Source organism: Manacus vitellinus, unplaced genomic scaffold (assembly GCF_001715985.3).
Source record: "Manacus vitellinus isolate BGI_N305 unplaced genomic scaffold, ASM171598v3 scaffold_4_pilon, whole genome shotgun sequence".
Taxonomy (NCBI): domain Eukaryota; kingdom Metazoa; phylum Chordata; class Aves; order Passeriformes; family Pipridae; genus Manacus; species Manacus vitellinus.
The window spans coordinates 4,013,965-4,031,514 of NW_021940604.1; the positions used below are offsets into that span (position 1 = coordinate 4,013,965).

The 17,550-nt window shown below is 35.8% G+C and overlaps 1 protein-coding gene across 1 annotated transcript in view; it reads right to left on the bottom strand.

Moving 5' to 3' along the window:
• The window catches only part of SYNE1 (spectrin repeat containing nuclear envelope protein 1), a 291,013-nt gene that overhangs the window by 100,413 nt on the left and 173,050 nt on the right, over nucleotides 1-17,550 (bottom strand). The window contains exons 79-89 of the mRNA XM_029962721.1: nucleotides 17,036-17,254; nucleotides 15,886-16,148; nucleotides 14,196-14,361; nucleotides 13,464-13,619; nucleotides 13,112-13,264; nucleotides 12,075-12,257; nucleotides 10,430-10,567; nucleotides 8,894-9,079; nucleotides 6,286-6,408; nucleotides 4,317-4,499; nucleotides 2,898-3,041 (exon numbers count right to left, since the gene is read on the bottom strand). Of these exons, the coding sequence (XP_029818581.1) occupies nucleotides 2,898-3,041; nucleotides 4,317-4,499; nucleotides 6,286-6,408; nucleotides 8,894-9,079; nucleotides 10,430-10,567; nucleotides 12,075-12,257; nucleotides 13,112-13,264; nucleotides 13,464-13,619; nucleotides 14,196-14,361; nucleotides 15,886-16,148; nucleotides 17,036-17,254 (1,914 nt within the window). The remainder of the gene's footprint in view (nucleotides 1-2,897; nucleotides 3,042-4,316; nucleotides 4,500-6,285; nucleotides 6,409-8,893; nucleotides 9,080-10,429; nucleotides 10,568-12,074; nucleotides 12,258-13,111; nucleotides 13,265-13,463; nucleotides 13,620-14,195; nucleotides 14,362-15,885; nucleotides 16,149-17,035; nucleotides 17,255-17,550) is intronic.

The window sequence follows — 17,550 nt, forward strand, 5'->3', positions numbered from 1 at the left end:
TAAAGAATGAATTGTTCAAACAATAACTCACAGGGTCTAACAGCATCAAATGTGATAGGAACAATCAGCCACATAATAAGATTAAATGCAGACTGGATTGCTTTTTGCCACTGTTTGGATAAGCCGTATATTAATCTCATTTTGGTTTTGTGTAAATCAGAGTTAAAAGCTGAGCTGCACACAGGACTAACCTTTCTTTAAAAAGAGCTGGGGAATCTGGCTTAAAGCAGAGTATATTTTAAAATACTGAGGGGTTTATAGTTATGAAATGGTCTATTTGAGTGGCCAAACACCATCACAAGCTTAAGTTTTGTCAGAGAAGAATGATGAAAATGAAAAGCCTTATGGCTATTCATAAGAGTCTTGTCTTCTTTCCTACCCTGCACTGTTGCCTCATTCAGTGTCCAGTTTCAAAGCTTTCAATTTTTATAATTAAAATAAAAAAGGGTGGAAGAGTTTCACATTTTTGTTGAAGCTATTGTTCCTGGCTCCCTAGAGGCTCAGTAACAAGTTAGAGTTTTCATCTATAATGTGAAAACACTTTTATAAGCTTGCCTGTAAAATTAGTGATTATTTCTTCAAATATATATTTCTGCTTTGTTTTTATATCTGCTTTTATTTCTTCAACAAACACAAGTTTTTAAGGAAAAGTAACAACAAAAGTTGCAAGACCTAGTAGGCATAATATACTATTACAATATCTTTTCAAAAGTAAATAAGACTACTGCTTCACGCTGGTAAAATTAAGATTTTTTTGGTTGTATAACATTTCCAACACGCAACTTCCTTAAAATTACAGTGCAGAACACTCATAGCAAGAAATACGGAGTTAGAAATTGAAACAGTATGAAGACTGAGGATGATACTTGACTGCTTGGGTTTCAATGGCACCTGGTCCCTATCTGTCACTTTAGTAACAAAAGGACCTCTTGGTGCTCCAGGGCTTACACTGGAGACTAAGCAAGGTCTTGATTACAAAACATCAACTAAAACAATTAAAACCCAAGCTACAATCAAATCAAACCACGAATTTAATGTCTAGCAGCTTGAATAGTTATCTGCTACATTTGGCAAATACCAGTCATTCACTAATGCTAAATCAATGACATATCTGAGGCTCAGCAGAAAACTTGTCATTCAGTATACTCACTTAACTCCATCAACATTACTGAGGTGCAATGACATTTGTGGTATTAATGTCCAATGCACTAAGTATCTACAATACCTCTTCCAACTGAAAACAAGGAAAAGGAAAAGTAGGCAAAAATGTGATTGCAAAAAAAAAAAAGCAACTTATAAAAGCAATGTCTTATAAGGTACTGTATTATCCATTAAAATAGTTCACAAGCATGGAGATACTCGCCCACATTCTTATCTGAAATTCTAAATTCTGGAGAAACATGGGTCAGTAAGCATAGTATCTAGTCAGATACATGCACAGTAATACAAGTTTCCTAAAAATCTGGATGTACTTTCCTTCTACTTTCTTCCTCTTATTTTAATCTAAATATAGCTACTATAAATGCTCTTTTAAGTTCTCTTTCACGCAGGCTTCAACAGGGAATCTGGTAAATGTTACTTTCTTAAATTAATAACACACTTAACAAGCCAATTGACAGACTTTCTTTTTGAAGTAGTATCATAATATATGTTTCATAATATCCACTTCATGTTATGCTTTTCCACAGGTATTTAGCAGATGAAATCTGAGCCAAAAATACGCATATCTCAGTCTTTCGAAACTCCTTACCCCTAAACATGGAAAGCTTGCAAGTATGAAACCTGTCCATTCTGGCTGACCCCACATGTCCAGTAGAGTAATGCTGCTGTCTTCCTGCAGATGTCTAGAACAACTTCTAGCTACTAAACTTGTTCAAATGCAGATGAAACTTCAAGCTGCCCCTTTTTCATTCCTTCCTGCCTGCAGCATCATTCCTTCCTCCAGCAATATTACCCTGTATCACTGAAGTAATTCTGCTGCATTTGCTGATTCTGAACATTTTAATAGAGAATAGTAGCATTATCAATTCAGTACTAAAAAAAACCCAGGAATGTTTGTTTACACAAACTGCTGTTGAATTTATACTGAGTAACTTTTGTAACAACTGGATAAAAAATGAACAACACATATACCATGATTTTACATTACACAAAAGGACAGACAGCTTTAATTCAAAAGTAAAGAAATGGTGCCATCTGGTGCCATAAGTGACACACAGAGATTAGTGGTGCATTTTCTATCCCAAGAAATACACAACAGACAGGAGAAGGAGAAAGGGGCCCAAAAGCTCTCAAGGCAGCACAGCGAGAAGGCTGCACAGAGACTACCCTAGCTTATTTGAGGGCTGATGATCAATGAGTTTGTGGGCAGGACCCACAACTCCACAGCACAAAACTCTTCCCAAGAGAGACTTAAATAACCTTTGGACTGAATGGTGCAATTTCCCTCCAAATCTATTGTGGTTTTCCTGTGATTCAAGTCCCTTGGTGTTCTTTCACGGGATGGTACTGGGATGAAAATGAGCAAGTACTTTAGGATATACACGCATACATACATATACGTGGATCACCAAATAGTAGGGACTACCTGACTGCTCAGCATTGACTTCTGGGACACTCCTCAGTAAAGTTCCATTGTTAACTGTCCTTTAATTATGCAATGTTTTTGTTTATCACAATCTTGCCCACAGATTAGGACATACCTAACTGAACAAACAAAAAAATTCTCCACATTGTACCAATAGCAGGAGTTTCCTATCTGGTATTAAGTCTATCTGCTCAAGTAGTTTTGAGGAAGTCTGAAAACCTACCCAGTTAACATTACCATTGCTCATGAAAAGTTGTTTGGGTCAATGAGCTGCCACTGAGCCCATGCTGATGCATTTTGGCTCTCATACCTCATTACGTGAAATCTGGACTTGAAGTTCCTGGATATTGCTGGTTGCTATTGGCTTGCCTTGGATCTCACGATGGGCACTCTCTATCATTTGCTGCAAATGTTTCATTTCTTGCTCATACTGCTCATACTGAACCACTGCTTCCTAAAGAGGGAAAAAAACATTGAATTTTTTATTTATTGAAAATAAATTTTTACTTAGTCCAAGCATGACTGATTTCATCCCCTGAAGTGGAGCAAATTTACATCTATCTGGCACTCATGTCTTGATAAGCAAAGCAGGAGAATAGTCAGGAAAAGGTCTGTTCATAAATACTGTGAACTGTAATGATTTTAATGGTTTCATTTATTTAACTATTACCCAAAAGAGCACTTCACATAATGTGATGTTTTAGTTTTCTGACAGAAGGTGCTATAACTTCTGAATTCCGAGATATTTTGGTTCCAAGTATCTGAACAAAACATATCTACAAAAAGATAGCATTACTTAAGTCTCATGGTTTTGCTACAAAGCATTTTCATCTGCTTTTTCACTTCAAGTATTCGTTTATGAAGTGGAAAGACAATAAGAAAAGCTTAGATTTTACAGAAAATACAACTGGGAGAGGATTACGAAGATTGATTCAGATCATTGTTCTACCAGTATAGTATCAGTTCTTTCTATCTTAGATTCACCAGCAGTTTGTCTAACCCATTTTTTAAACTTTCAGTGTGACATTATATCCTGCCTTTTATGTAAGTATCATTAATTATCCTTAATCATCAAAAGTCTCTTCTGTTATCTAACTTGAAATTTGGTAGTTGTACCCTAGGCCACACTATATACTTTTCTAGCACTAAATATGAGTAAAGAAATGCTTATACTATTCTTTTACACGTTTAATTATGAATCCAGACATTAAAAAAACACTCTAATTTACTTATATTTAGGAAAAAATGAAAATGCAAATTTAATAGATGTTGAATGATTCCAAAATCAGAAAACAAATGTATATAAATTTTTAAATAAAAAGAATAAAAATCATTATTTTTATACTAGAAAGTTACTTAATTAACTCAATAGTTTTTATGCAATCTTTAGAAGTAGTTGATGTTATAATGATGTATTACTTTTATTAACTGATTATATATATTATAAAATTAACCTGCATACAATCATATATTAGCTATTTGTCCAGTCAGTCCTTATAACAGTACAAAAATCACAGCACTATCAGGGAGAGAACCAAGGTGAGAGTCAGATGACAATTAAAATGATCATGAATGTTAAAATCAGGAATGAATAAAACTTAGTGGGGAAATTCCTAATGGTACTACGGAAAAGAGGAACACACAGAGATATGAAATTTTGTGTTTCTATCACAAATTGTATGTCAGTGTTGAAGTTACTCTGAGTAATTTATGGGATGGAGTTACTCGCCTGCATGATGTTGCACTGCTGAATGGCAGTGTGCTGCAGGCGGCTGGCCTCCTCCTGGAGCCGGAGGGCACTATGGCATATTGGCAGGCCGGTGACCACCTCTTCAGGAATCCTCAAGGCACTCTGGCAGTCTTGTACTGCCTGAACTTTTGGCTTCAGTGACTCCATTTCAGACAACAGATGCTAGAAACAAAGTCAGTGACACAATAAGCCAATTTTGCAGAACTCCCAGAGCATTCCATACAGCTGAAAACAAATAATGATAAGCTCATGCAATAAAAGAAAAATTTGGTTATCTATTTTCTAAATTGAATATAATCAGAGCATACTTTCTCTGGAGTTGTTCATTGTGAAATGAGCACTCTTTTAAATATCAGTTAAGCAAAACCACCACATACTAGGTATAAAAATAATTAATTAAAAAGCATAGTAGTTCCTATTTTTAAGTGTCTAAGTAAAAAATATTTCTTGTAACAGATTTGAAAAAAACAGATTTAGAAAATCCACAAATTGAAGTAGCATAGGAGTCAATTATGTATACATATATTTTAATGTTAAAATCTGAGTGGAATCCCCTGCTGAGACACAGAAGCACATTTTCAAACCAGCAAATGAATCCCATTGTGTTCACAGATTTCCTTTGAAAATACAAATCATGACTGAAAATGTTGCGTAAAACTCAAAAGGCAATCAGACAGAAAGGAATACAGCTACACAGAAACCTTTTTCTTTGAATTATCACAAGCTGGATGCCTTTGGTAATAGTGTCTATTCCATACACAATGTCCATTCAAGCTTTGTTTGTGCTTTGTTTTTTATTTCTGTGGTTACATGACATACAGTGGATAATCTAACCAGAGATTTGGTATAATGACCTATTCCTCAGACATCACTGGTGGGGCCTCTCCTCCATCAGGCCCCATACTGCTGGCAAAGGGTGTCTTTATTGTGCAATCAGCACCCAGAGGCACCCTGGGGGCTGTATACCAGTTGTGGACTTTACAAGACACTCTCTCTGGTGTGGTGAAACAGGAGGGAAGGGGCTACAGACCCCTTCTTTACAAAAGAAACTCATACTGTGAGACCGGCTATAGCCAGGACAGAGAATACACATAAAAACTAGTGTAAACTCCATATTCCTTCGTTCTTACGGTGGGTGATGTGCTTCACTTACACTCTTCAGGGCCACACTCTGAAATCTGGCTGTAAGTCCCCAGAATAAAGACCGTTATTTTCATGAAAAGGGAAAGCTGTGCAAATTTACCTTTCATCCATATGCTTTTCTGCAGATTTTATCCCTACAGTGAACCTGCTGACATTCAGTTTTCACTGGCAGACTGAGACAGTGAAATCTCCATATTAGCTTGCAGAACAAAATATTTCTTAAGAAACTCAGAAAGCTGTAACTTGCCTTACTTTTCTTGTCAAGAAACTGAGATCAAAATCAACAAATTGACAAATCTCCACAGTAGATCAAGTGCAATACAGAAAGACGCAGTATCTTATGGAGGTAATTCAATTAAACATACAAAAATGTAACTAATTTTCTCTTAGATCTCCTGATTACTATGGGGAAAGAGAGCAACACACTAAATCATTGCATCTCTATCTGTAAAACAGGGATAACACTCCAGACTTCCTTTCAAAGTACTTTAAGAACCCATTGACCAAAAGCACTAGATAAGAACTGGGCTTTTTTTATTATTATTAATATGGATTAAATGGATTGGATCCACGCTTCTCAGAATTGCATCAACCTAAGAACAGACTCATAAAGGATCATACTTCAACTACTCCCTTTAAGGGAATGATTCTTCCTGTTCCGTCCTTTATTTCCTTGGCAGTATTTTGGGGCACTGTGAAAGAGTGACCAACCTAAGAAACACAGCAATCAATCTCACCAACACTCATTATTCTTTGTGTAAAGTCACACTACTCAAATGCTAATTTTGAGGTCGTGGTCTTTCACCTGTCTGTGAGAAAGTTGCTCTTTCAAGCTTAAATGCCCAAGCTCTGGAGAGGTCAATGTGGCTTGGGCTTGCTCCAGAGAAGCCTGAAGGGCTCTCAGCTCAACTTCAAATTTCTTCATGTCCTGTAACACAACACATTTGAATAAGAGATCAATAAGAAGAAAAAAAATAAATCACTATAAATATATCTGTCTGGATTTTGTAGCTACGGTCCCCTTATATACAGTGAGAAAACTAATTCATACTTTTAACAACTAATTTTAAACGTTTAAAAGATTGGATAAAAACACCAGTTATATGACAGTCTAGAAGAAGAGATTGCAAAGGCAGAGTTATTATTTCAAGTACTTTTTTAATCTCAAATACAGCATATACTTTATAAAACTAATTTCACAGAATTCAAGGTCTAGAAAGGAACTGAAGATGTCCTGTAGTCAATTTCCTGTAATAAGACAAGACATAACTGCCTCATCTATCTAAAATGTTTTTAAAAACCACTAGCAGTGGAGTCCCACTTATCTCTACAGGTAACATATTCCACTATTTCAGTACTGGAATTTTGTAGAAAGTTTTTTTCTGATAATCTAACGGGAAGTCACCTTTCATTGCAGTTTCAATATTTTACTTACTCTCCCATTAGTAAGTAAAATAAGTAAATAAAATCCCATTATCTTCATGTCCACAGACATGAAGAACAAATTATTTTTATCCTCTCTGAATACATCATATGTTAGGATAACCCTTTTCCATGCATGTTTTCTACAAATTTATACACATAGTACAATCATAGTACAATCATAACTCTCCTCTGCTCTTTATCCAGTCAGTCCACATCTTTCTTCAAATGCAAAATTTAACATTGCTGAAACCTTGCTAGTGATGAGTAGGCAGAACAAAAGGACTACTTTGCATACCTTACAATTATATACTTTATTTTCTGCATAGTGATGGATTTTTTACAACAACACTACACCATTCATTCATTTTTCCATGAAACCCGTTATTAAACTTACGACCTTTCAACAGGGTGCGTCAAGCCAGTAGTCCCTCATTCAGAAGAAAAACACATGCCTGGTTCTTCCTGTCTAAACAACCACTGTTTCTGTTGAACAGTAGCCTAATTTATTTCAGGTACTTCCTGTATATATGGTGGTGTCTAAGCATCCCAAAAGCCATAATCTCTAAACCAGCATCCAACTCATTAATTAAGAATGTTGAATAGTACCAGGTCCAAGGGAGAAAGCTATAAACCCCTTCTTGATGTCTCTCACCTTTTGGGTTGCAATCACTGATAATTACACGTCACTAAGTTTTCTAGCCAGCTTTATACCTACATATTGTCTTTTCAACTAGATAACCTTATTAACTTTGATAATAACAATATAATGTGAAACATTATTAAAGTTAAGACATATGATATACTGTGTAATTATATACAAATTGATGTACTACTTTCATGTAAAATTGGACACTTTTTATATGATTTCTTCATAAATCTATGTTCGCTTCTATTCATCTCCATGCTTTCCTGTAAGAATTTACAAATCGTTTATTCAATTGTTCCAATATTTCTCTGAGAACTGAAGCCAGTAAGTTTCACTTCTACTATGTTTATATGTAAATATCTGTTTTGTTTCATGAAAAATGATTAAAAAAACCCAACCAAATCCTTCAGCTCATAAACTGTGGTTCATTGATTTATGTTTTTGTTATAGAAAGAAGTATTTTTCAAAACCTCTATGTTACGCTGTTATGACTGCTTTCTGCCATGTCCTATAAATGTTGTGAAATAAAAGTCAAATTTTTAACCTTAGCTGCAATTGTCCTTATAATTGATAGCCTATTCTCTTAGTTGCCTTTAGGTATTTTCCTATTTCGTATTGTGTAACTGTAGCAGGTGACAGTAGAAGAATCCCTATAAATATATTAATTATAACATTAACATATAATTTTTTTCCTGGATTGTTGTATCAATTAAAATAAATAAAATTGAAATTTCTTGCTCTGAAGGCAAGAACAAGTAGAAAATATTTCCATTCTTTTCATTGTGTCTTGCACCAGTTTACCATGCCTTCAGGCACTGCATAGGCATTACACACATTTACATTAACAGCAATCCCATACAGAAGAGCTGCACAGAAATGTCAGGGACACAAAAAACCATATTCATTCTTTTCATTGCACTCCCTTGCAGAGGTAGGTCTTACGTTATGAAATCCTGGTCTAGTCCAGTACTCATCTGAAGGAATTGATAACAGGCTTTAGATATCATTTAAGAATAAAATAAAGGAAATGGCAGAACATAACTGTCAGCAAAGACACATTTCAAGTATCTAAACATAGATGCTCAGTCCTGTTTGAGACACACCATGATCCAAAATACATCCATCCAGAAAGGGCAGTTATAAGAGGACCTGCTAAAATATTGTGCCCCTCTGAAAAAGCACCTGAAGGCAGTATCTCAAACAGCACAAGATACCTAACTTTAGACAACACAATCATGCCCATTATAGACCATGTATAATCTTCACTGCTATTAATCTCTGTAATATGATGCACACACCACCCTAGTTGCCAGCTAGCATTAAGAAAACTGCTTTCATTTACCTTGGCAGCATCTTGGAGATTTGGCAGCTGCACTTTGAGAACTTGCTGTAATTGCTCTGTCCGACGCCCTAGTTCCAGCAGTTGCTGAGACATTCCTTCAGTACAGTATACACTTGCCAGATAATCAATCCTCTCGCTCATGGCCTCAAGATCACTGTGAATCTCTCCAGACTCATCAAGCATGGTCTAGGTGGAGATATGAGCAAATTGAATGCCAGATTAGAGCTTTAATGACACATATCTTTTCAGTATATTCCTGTTGTGCAAACTCCTCAATCTGTACCCATGTGTAGGAATATGATTAAGTTCAACTGATTTCCTGTAAGACTTAGGCAATATGCTTAAATCTGAATATATGTTGAAGTGTTTCAACTTATGGAGACAGGAAAACAAAAGATTAAGTCATGAAGCTTCAGCAGCTGTACTTACTGACACACTAATTCTAGTGTTTTGCTATACACACTTCAGTATAAAAATATAATATCCACAATCTGTGGAGAAGATTTGTTCTGGAAGCCTGATGTACCTAACAGAAAGTAGAAGAAAGCACTTGGGTGCAGTGTTATAATAGGGCAGAAGCCTCAATGCTGCCTAAAAACATAACTGCCAAAGTATTCTGTAGGATGGCACTGGTTAAACTGTATCCTCATCAGATTTCAAAGCAGGGAAAAAGTCATAGCAAAATCAAACCAGGAATTCTATCTCCAGTTATCCTCAGGATAAATTGCCTGGAGGTACCTATTCAGAACACGAAAGTGTGACATACTGCATTGCACCAACATAAGAGAATGCAGCTGACAATTAAATAACATACATATAAAAACCATGATTAATGCAGTCTTATTTTGGATTAGTGAGACGTTAGTATCTTATGATGCTTTGACTTATTTCACATGGTCATGTAACACCAGGCAAGCTGGGACCCTATCAACATGGTCCACTGATCCCACACACACATTCCATGTGCAGACACACACCGAACAAATTGCACCATCACAGGGACATCAAGTCACTCTGATGTGAAATGTCCAGGAAGCAACTGGAAGAAACTCCTCTATTAGGTAGCAGTTTGAGAATATTTGGTATGAAACTCATTAGATGAGAAAAAAGGTTATTCCAATTTAGGATAAAGAAGAAAGAAAAAAAACCCCCAAACTGAAACTCATGTTTGATTAACTGAAGTTTTATAGTATTAGCTGCAATAAGGTATTTGGTGTGATAGAATCACAGTGTATGGACACACCTTTCAACCAAAACTTATTATGAAGCCAATGTACTTGAGTAAACATGGAGATCAACTTTGAATCACATAGTTTTATCCCACAATATATCTTAATTTCTGTGTTCAAAACAAGTGTCCAAAACCAATCCATCATTTTTAAAGCTTGGGGGAACAGTCAAAGAAATCTAGCACTTTGAATTTTTTTTTCCCTCAAGGAAAGGAGGCAAAAAAAGGTAGAGAAAGTAGAACCCTACTGCTTTGAAAATAACTTTGTATATACACTGTCTTTTAAATTTCATATCTCATATAATTACCTGGTAGGCTTTACACTGGTCACGAAGCTGAGAGGAAGAATTCCATGTTATACTACCATGGACTAGAATATTTGCTTTCTCAATCCATTTCAATATGAACTCCTGCATCTCATTGTATTCTTCCAAGTGTGAAGCAGCCTGGATATGAAAGAAAAATTCTCTTAAGCCTAAGATGTAATTTTGTACAGTTCTTAGCAAATGATAAAACTGATTTTATTTCATTTACTGTTGGGATCATTTAAACAACTTTTCCATACTGTTGTATATAATTTAATTACTTATGTATTTATGGAGTTAAAATAGATCTGCTTCCAGTAATAAGCATATCTATTTTGGGGAAAAAAGGCACTATAAGAATGTAGGTCACACTGGGAGAGCCCATTGATGCTCAAATATATCCCTAGAGGGTACACTCCCTGTGCGTATTTCAGCCTCACATGCAAGTTCCAAAACACCTTCTTGTTCAGTTTGTGGCTCAGTGCAAGCCTGCTCTATTTCATTTCTTATTTTAATTTGTCTCCTTCTGTTACCATCCTCCAAATCACCTTTTTTTACAATCTGCTTTGTCCGTTCAGTCTTCCATATTTCCAAATGAAATGTTGCACTATTTCAAAATATAGGACAAAAGCTGTTTTGTGATTCATCCAATTTCTACTTAGCAAAGTATTCATAAGTTCCCATTTTCTTCTCAGCAGGGATAATTTCCTTGCTTTTCATGAATTTGTTTTTCATAAAGAATTTATCAAATCCTAGGTGATCGAACTGTATTTGCAAGCAGTTTGCCATACCTATCTTTTTTTTTGGTGAGTGGATTTCTTCGTGCAGAACAAAAATATCCTAACGGTAAATCCCTTCACAAAGTACCTGTGACTGAACTCCTACTTTGATAGTAACTTTCTATCTCCTACTTTGATAGTAACTTTCTATCTCTTCTTAAAAACAATTTTTCAGAGGAAACTGAAAAGAATAGCATGAAATAATCTTTTTCAAGCTTTAGAGAAGTGTTGCGTGCAGAAGGGAGAACTCTTAATTTATCAGGGTATTGATGGCAGAACCACAGAAAATCCATTTATTTGCTTTTAGCTAGACTTCTTCTGGGATAACAACAATTAAGAAAAAGAAAAAAGGAGAATTTCAGAGACTTTGAACCACAGAGGATATACTGTTATGAATGCCAAAATGTTGCGTAAATATTATGGATTATCAGAACCCTTGTATATAGGCTTTTCTATTGAACCTACAAATTATATTCACCCTCTATGTACTGAGACTAGAGCAAAGAAATTTATTTCATTTTTCTTTTTAATGCTGCAAATATTGGTAACAGTGATAAAACAGAGGCCCTGAAAAGCGCAGTGAAATACTATTTCCTGGCATGGTACTGTTTGTGAGGTCTATCATCTTTTTCGGGCACCAGAGGAATCAACCAGCAGATTATTCATGCAAGAGGATGTTAAAAGTTACATCACAGAATTATTCGACCCTCCTGATAAGACCTGTCTGTACCTCTCTGCAATGTGATGCAAGCCCTGACTAATAACAGGCAGATGTCCCAAGGAATGCCCCTTCTTGCACAACTACAGGAAAATAAATGAGAAGTTTGCATGCTCCTTCTGCTTCTGAAAGAAAACAGCTGGAGTCATACCTGACTAAGCTTGGCTGCTCTGTACTCAGCCTGCCGTATAGTCTGTTGGTGCAATGTAGTGAGTTTCCCTATCCTGTTAGCCAGCTGCTTAGCCAGGGGTGCATTCTGCTCTGCAAAGTCCTGGACGGATGCATCTAATTCCAACAGCTTTATATTGCAGCTGTCCAACTCTTCACCGAGGATCTAGACAGAAAAACAATAAAATCAGTGATCCAGGAAGTGTTAGCTTTCTAGTTGATTATTTCCAGTCCAACTTGCAACTTTTATACCCTGTCCAAAGTCTCCATAGTTTGTTCCATTTTTAAGCAGGAAGGCAGAACAGCAGGATGTTTGGTCATCTCTTAAATATGTGCTGTTACTCTTTCTTCTCTGACTTCCTGGCTGAAACGGATAACCATTCTCCCTACCATAGCCAAAGACTGAGTCACTTCAGTGTGACATTAACTATTCTCAGGCATCTTTCTGTGTTAGTTTCTGAAATGAACAGTCAGCACACACTGCCATGACAAGGATTTTTATTGATTGGAAAAGGGGTCTGCTTTGTTGATGCCTTAAAATATAACTTTACAAACTCAGAAAAATGTAATTAGTCATTAATGCATTATGAAAACTTTCATTTTCCTTTGAAACTTGCATTTTCATAGCTTGATCCTGAGGTAGGAGCAAGTAAATCAAAAGTAAAGGTATACTGTAAAGAATGATCTTTTCAGTACAGACTGGGACAAGGAGCATTTTGGGGGACCCATAGGGTTTCCCAGGTTGTAGTCATACTCATTATTTAAAAGGAACAATGAAATTTTGTCCATCTGACTTTTACGCTCAGCTACTTCAAAATTGTGTTTCTCACTGAAGTCCCTGTATGGGCTAGTTTGCAAAGAATATAATTTTAAACATCTCATTACTCAACCCTTTTTTCTGTCCATTCTTCTGTTGAACTACATTAAAAAAATGTGTTCTGCAAGTAACTTTTGTATGAAGTGAGTGCCCCAATTCAGAAGAATTTATGGTGTAACCACATAAGGAAAGCCTTGTCTTACCTTTTGTTCAAGTTTAGCTTGTGCTATATCATTTGTTTTCTTTTTCAGTTTGGAAAGAATGGCATTTAGTTGATTTGCTATCCCCTGAATTTTCTGATCAAATTCTTGATTCAATGCTTTGATTTGCTGAGTTTCTCTTTCTTTAGTTTGAATCTGTCAGAAATAAGAATGAAATTCAGTAACCAGAAGTAACGTCCATCTTAAAGGAAATTACCTTTCATTTAACTTAGTTTAATTTAAAGGATGAAGGTAATAAAACTATGTTGCCACAGTTTGGCCACACACGAATACCAAATTATAAAGCCTAAGGAAGGGATATAGATCCATTATGCACTTATCTACTGTGCTGTACCTGATCCTGTACAGTTACAAGGGCCAGCCCAACTTCTGCTAAATGAAGAGAGAGTTCAGAAGGCAAAATGGTATAAAGCCCCAGGTACTTATTCTGTTGTTGTTCAGCCATTTTCTCAACAGCCTGGCGATGAGTAGTAACTTCACCAAGGAGAGACTAACAACAGAAAAAAACAGTACTGTCAAGAACAATGGGAGAAACACATCTGTGTAAACTTAGCAAATGCAGAAATTACAAGCTAATTATTTTCAAATTCTTAACTAGTTCAGGAAAACAATTTTATCTTAGGATTTGCTGGAGTTCCAGTTATGACTGTCTGTTCAGTTCTCTGTTCCTGTGTGACCACATGTACATAGAAAACATCAAGTGAAATCAGTTTACTTTGCTGCTTCCCTCCCAAACCTAAATTGCTGAGATAGAAATGTCACATTCTGTCCATTCACATTCTATAGTTCCCCCACACTTTGAAGGAGAGGAGAAACATTACTAATCAACATACTAGTACATAAAATTGCATATATGCAAATAGTTTAATATCTCTTAAATATCTTAAAATAAAATATTACAGTCCATCATCTACTTCATGCTTTATGAATTTGTCTATTAGGTTACTCAAAAACTCATGAATATCATCTAATTTGAATTTGTGGTGGTTTTGAAACTATTAACATTCACTAACAGATTACAATGAAGATAAATACTGCAATTTAGGAATTGACAAATTTAAGATACCTGCAACTCCTGAAGTTGAGTGTCCACTTCTACATCAGGGCTTAATAAATATTCTTTTGTTTCCTGGATCCAGGAGTTCACTACATTAATCTCTGCTTCAACCTCCTCACGCTCCTTCAGCTCCTGTTTTGCCATCTTCACACCTTTTTTAACTTTCTGTTGCATACTTCAGAAACAAAGAAACAATAACTATTTGTGAAGAATTAAGCAATGTCTAAAAATATTGCTTTGTCAGAAAATGCTGAATAATAAAGATAATGATTGATGGCCTCACATCCAGTAAAATAAATTTAAATAAATAATTTATTTTTATGTTTGTTCTTTGGTATTATGTATTTGGACATCAAGCATGCAATTCTTTTGAAGAAATGCAAACGTTTACAATAAAGACCCCTACATTTGAGCTTATCACCACAGACTGCCCTTATTGTCAGTGGAGGAAATGGGCACAAATGAGAGCATGAACTCATGTAGGGCATGAATTCAGATAATTCATCATTCTAAAAGAAATTTCTAAAACAGGTCAGAAAAACTTAATTTTAGACTTGTCTATTTCTCTACATTAATTAGAGAGCGATACTTAATCAATTCCTATGTTGATATCTATAATGTAAAATGTGAGATAAATTCCGCTCCTATTGATGGAATTTGCATTGGCAGAATACTTAGGGAAAGGTATGGATCAAACATCTGAACACCATTTCTGATCCAGAGATGTATCTCCACACTTCCACTAAGACAGAATTTCTGCACTTTTCTCAAGAACTTGGATGTCCTCTAAAAAAGGATACTGCTGTGACTCCTGGACTACTTGCAACTGTTGATGTATGTGACATGGATCTTACTTTGATATTCCCACATTTATGTTTGCTTAACGTTTCATAGCTGAACCCTGCCTTATTTACATGAGCAGGAGATCATCACAGACCCTATATTTTAGAAACCAATTCTAAGTGAATGGAATTATAAAAGTGCTTGCATCTACACCTGTCCTAGAGGGATCATTTATGCATGCACACGATGAACTTTGCACAGGCATGATGGAGGATTTGCAGTTTTTTATTCTCTATCTCTCTTCCTTTTCCCTCTGCAGAGATACAGTTAATGGCATCACAGTGTAGTTACGAGGTAAATATGTGTCCTGAAACTTGGTATAAAACTTCCTGTTTTCTACACAAAAGGGAGATATTTTAGATTGCATATACACTTTGTAAAATGTTAAGACATACTTTGTTTGCAACTCCCCTAAATTTCCTTATAAATTTCATACAATGCCTACTTTTGGTACCTAAGTGCTTCAAACAGGGGAAACAAAGCGATAAACTAATCAAAACTTAGGATACAAAGACATAAATAGTCACCATTAATGGTGAAAGGCAATGTTAATGTGTAAAGTCAGTTATAACTTTAATGCAGTTTATGCAGCTTTTACACAAGTTAGTAATATGCAAGGCAAGAAGTAGATATTCTAAAATATATACTCCAGCTGATGGAAATAAAATAATGGCAAAAAATATATTTCAAAATTAATTAAAATAATTCAAAATTAAACTGATGCTTATTTTAAATATAGTAACTAATATTTATTTTAAGCATGATAATTGTTAATTATATAAAATGATACATAAACTCTTATTAATGAATTGTAAGATAACATTTTTCTAGTGAATCTTTTAAAATATTGCCTTACTTGTGGCATCGATCTTGCATTGCTTTGATTTCTTGCATTACTGGTAGTTCCTCCTGAGATGGAGGCCTTATTTCTACATCCTGAAGCATGCTGACAGCATGCTGTTTGAGCAGGCCCAAAGATGACAGCTGGTGGTCCACCTCCAGAAGGAAACTGCTGTGGTAATCCAGGAGTTCCAGGAGCTCAGTCTTGGATGACTTTTCCACTGAGCTCTCTGGTAAGCGACCTTGTAGCTGATCTATTGCTGTGGTGGCTTTCTGAATCTATGGAAAGAGATAAAGTCTTGTCAATAATGAAATTACAAAAGAAGCTAGTAAAACTGAGACCAAAAGGTGTTCAACCCAGTGCTGTACATTTAGATTCTGTAAAACTGTTTGTGCAGTAGTCTCTAAAGCAGATATAAATTTATGCTCTACTGTCCTAGATCCAGCTAGCTAGCCCTAACTCTTCACAGACTTGCTAAGGCACATTTTTTGTCCAGTGAAAATGAGTGTCTCCTTATATTTTTTAGCACTTATTATATTAATTGCCATAGGACCTGGATCTCTACCCCAGGGCACATCCATATTTGTCACAAGTCATACATTTAACAGAACGATTATCCCCATTCCTAGAGAACCTGCCATCTGGGCATAAATAATGGATAATGATGGATAAAAGGAGTCAGGTAGAATATAAGGGGAAAAAAAAGAGACGTGACTGATGAACAGTGACAGGCAATATCATCACTGCTTATGCTTAGAAACAACAACTTCATACTCTTCAGGAAAAAAAGAAGAAAGAGAGAAGAGAAAAAAGAGAGAAGAGAGGAGGAAGAGAAGAAGAGAGAAGAAGAAAGAAAAAAAGAGGTTGACATAATCTAGAATAGAACATCTGGGGAAGGGAAACATAAAGGAGAAGATTCTGAAGAACTACCAGAAACCAAAAAAATCTCTAAATTTATTATAGATGTATGCATACAGAAGAACAGTACAAACTTTGGAGGCAGTGATTCTAAACCTAGTCTTGCATAGCTGCGTTTTTCTGACCTGAGGAGAACAAATCACCATTATTCCTGATATCAGTTTTCTCTACCACAAGATGATTAATAAGGCAGTATAATGAGTGAAAACCTATGTACAAAGGAGGATTTACCACGATTAGAATTTACCTTATCATTAAAGCCCTTCCACTCCTGCACTGCATCTTCCAAAATTTTTTCTTGTTCCTGGGCTGCATTTCGGAGCCGTGTCCAGCGTTGCCAAACTGTTGTCATGGATCTACTTATAGATGCTTTACTGGCATCATTGCTAACTTTTTCCAGCTGTGAAGCCTTTTCTTCTAGGGTTGTGATGTTCTCATGGAAAGAATTCACTACAGACACAAGAGTCTGAAAAAGCAAAAATAAGCACTGTTTTCCTTTACTACAACACAACTCATTACTATTCATCAGTCAGGTAGATGAACCACTTCCATCCAATGAAGACAAAAAGGAAGTACTCTATGCTGAGTGAGATGGCTAGGTCTCACTTTATTTTTAATATGCAATCTATTAGATACAGCTACTTGTCCAAAATGCAGGCCTCCGGAAGCAGCAGAAATCTGCTGTAATCAGATATTCTCTTCCCTGACAGACCCTTGAGAAGATGAAAATGAGCATTCAGGGTCCTTAGCATAGCACAGACT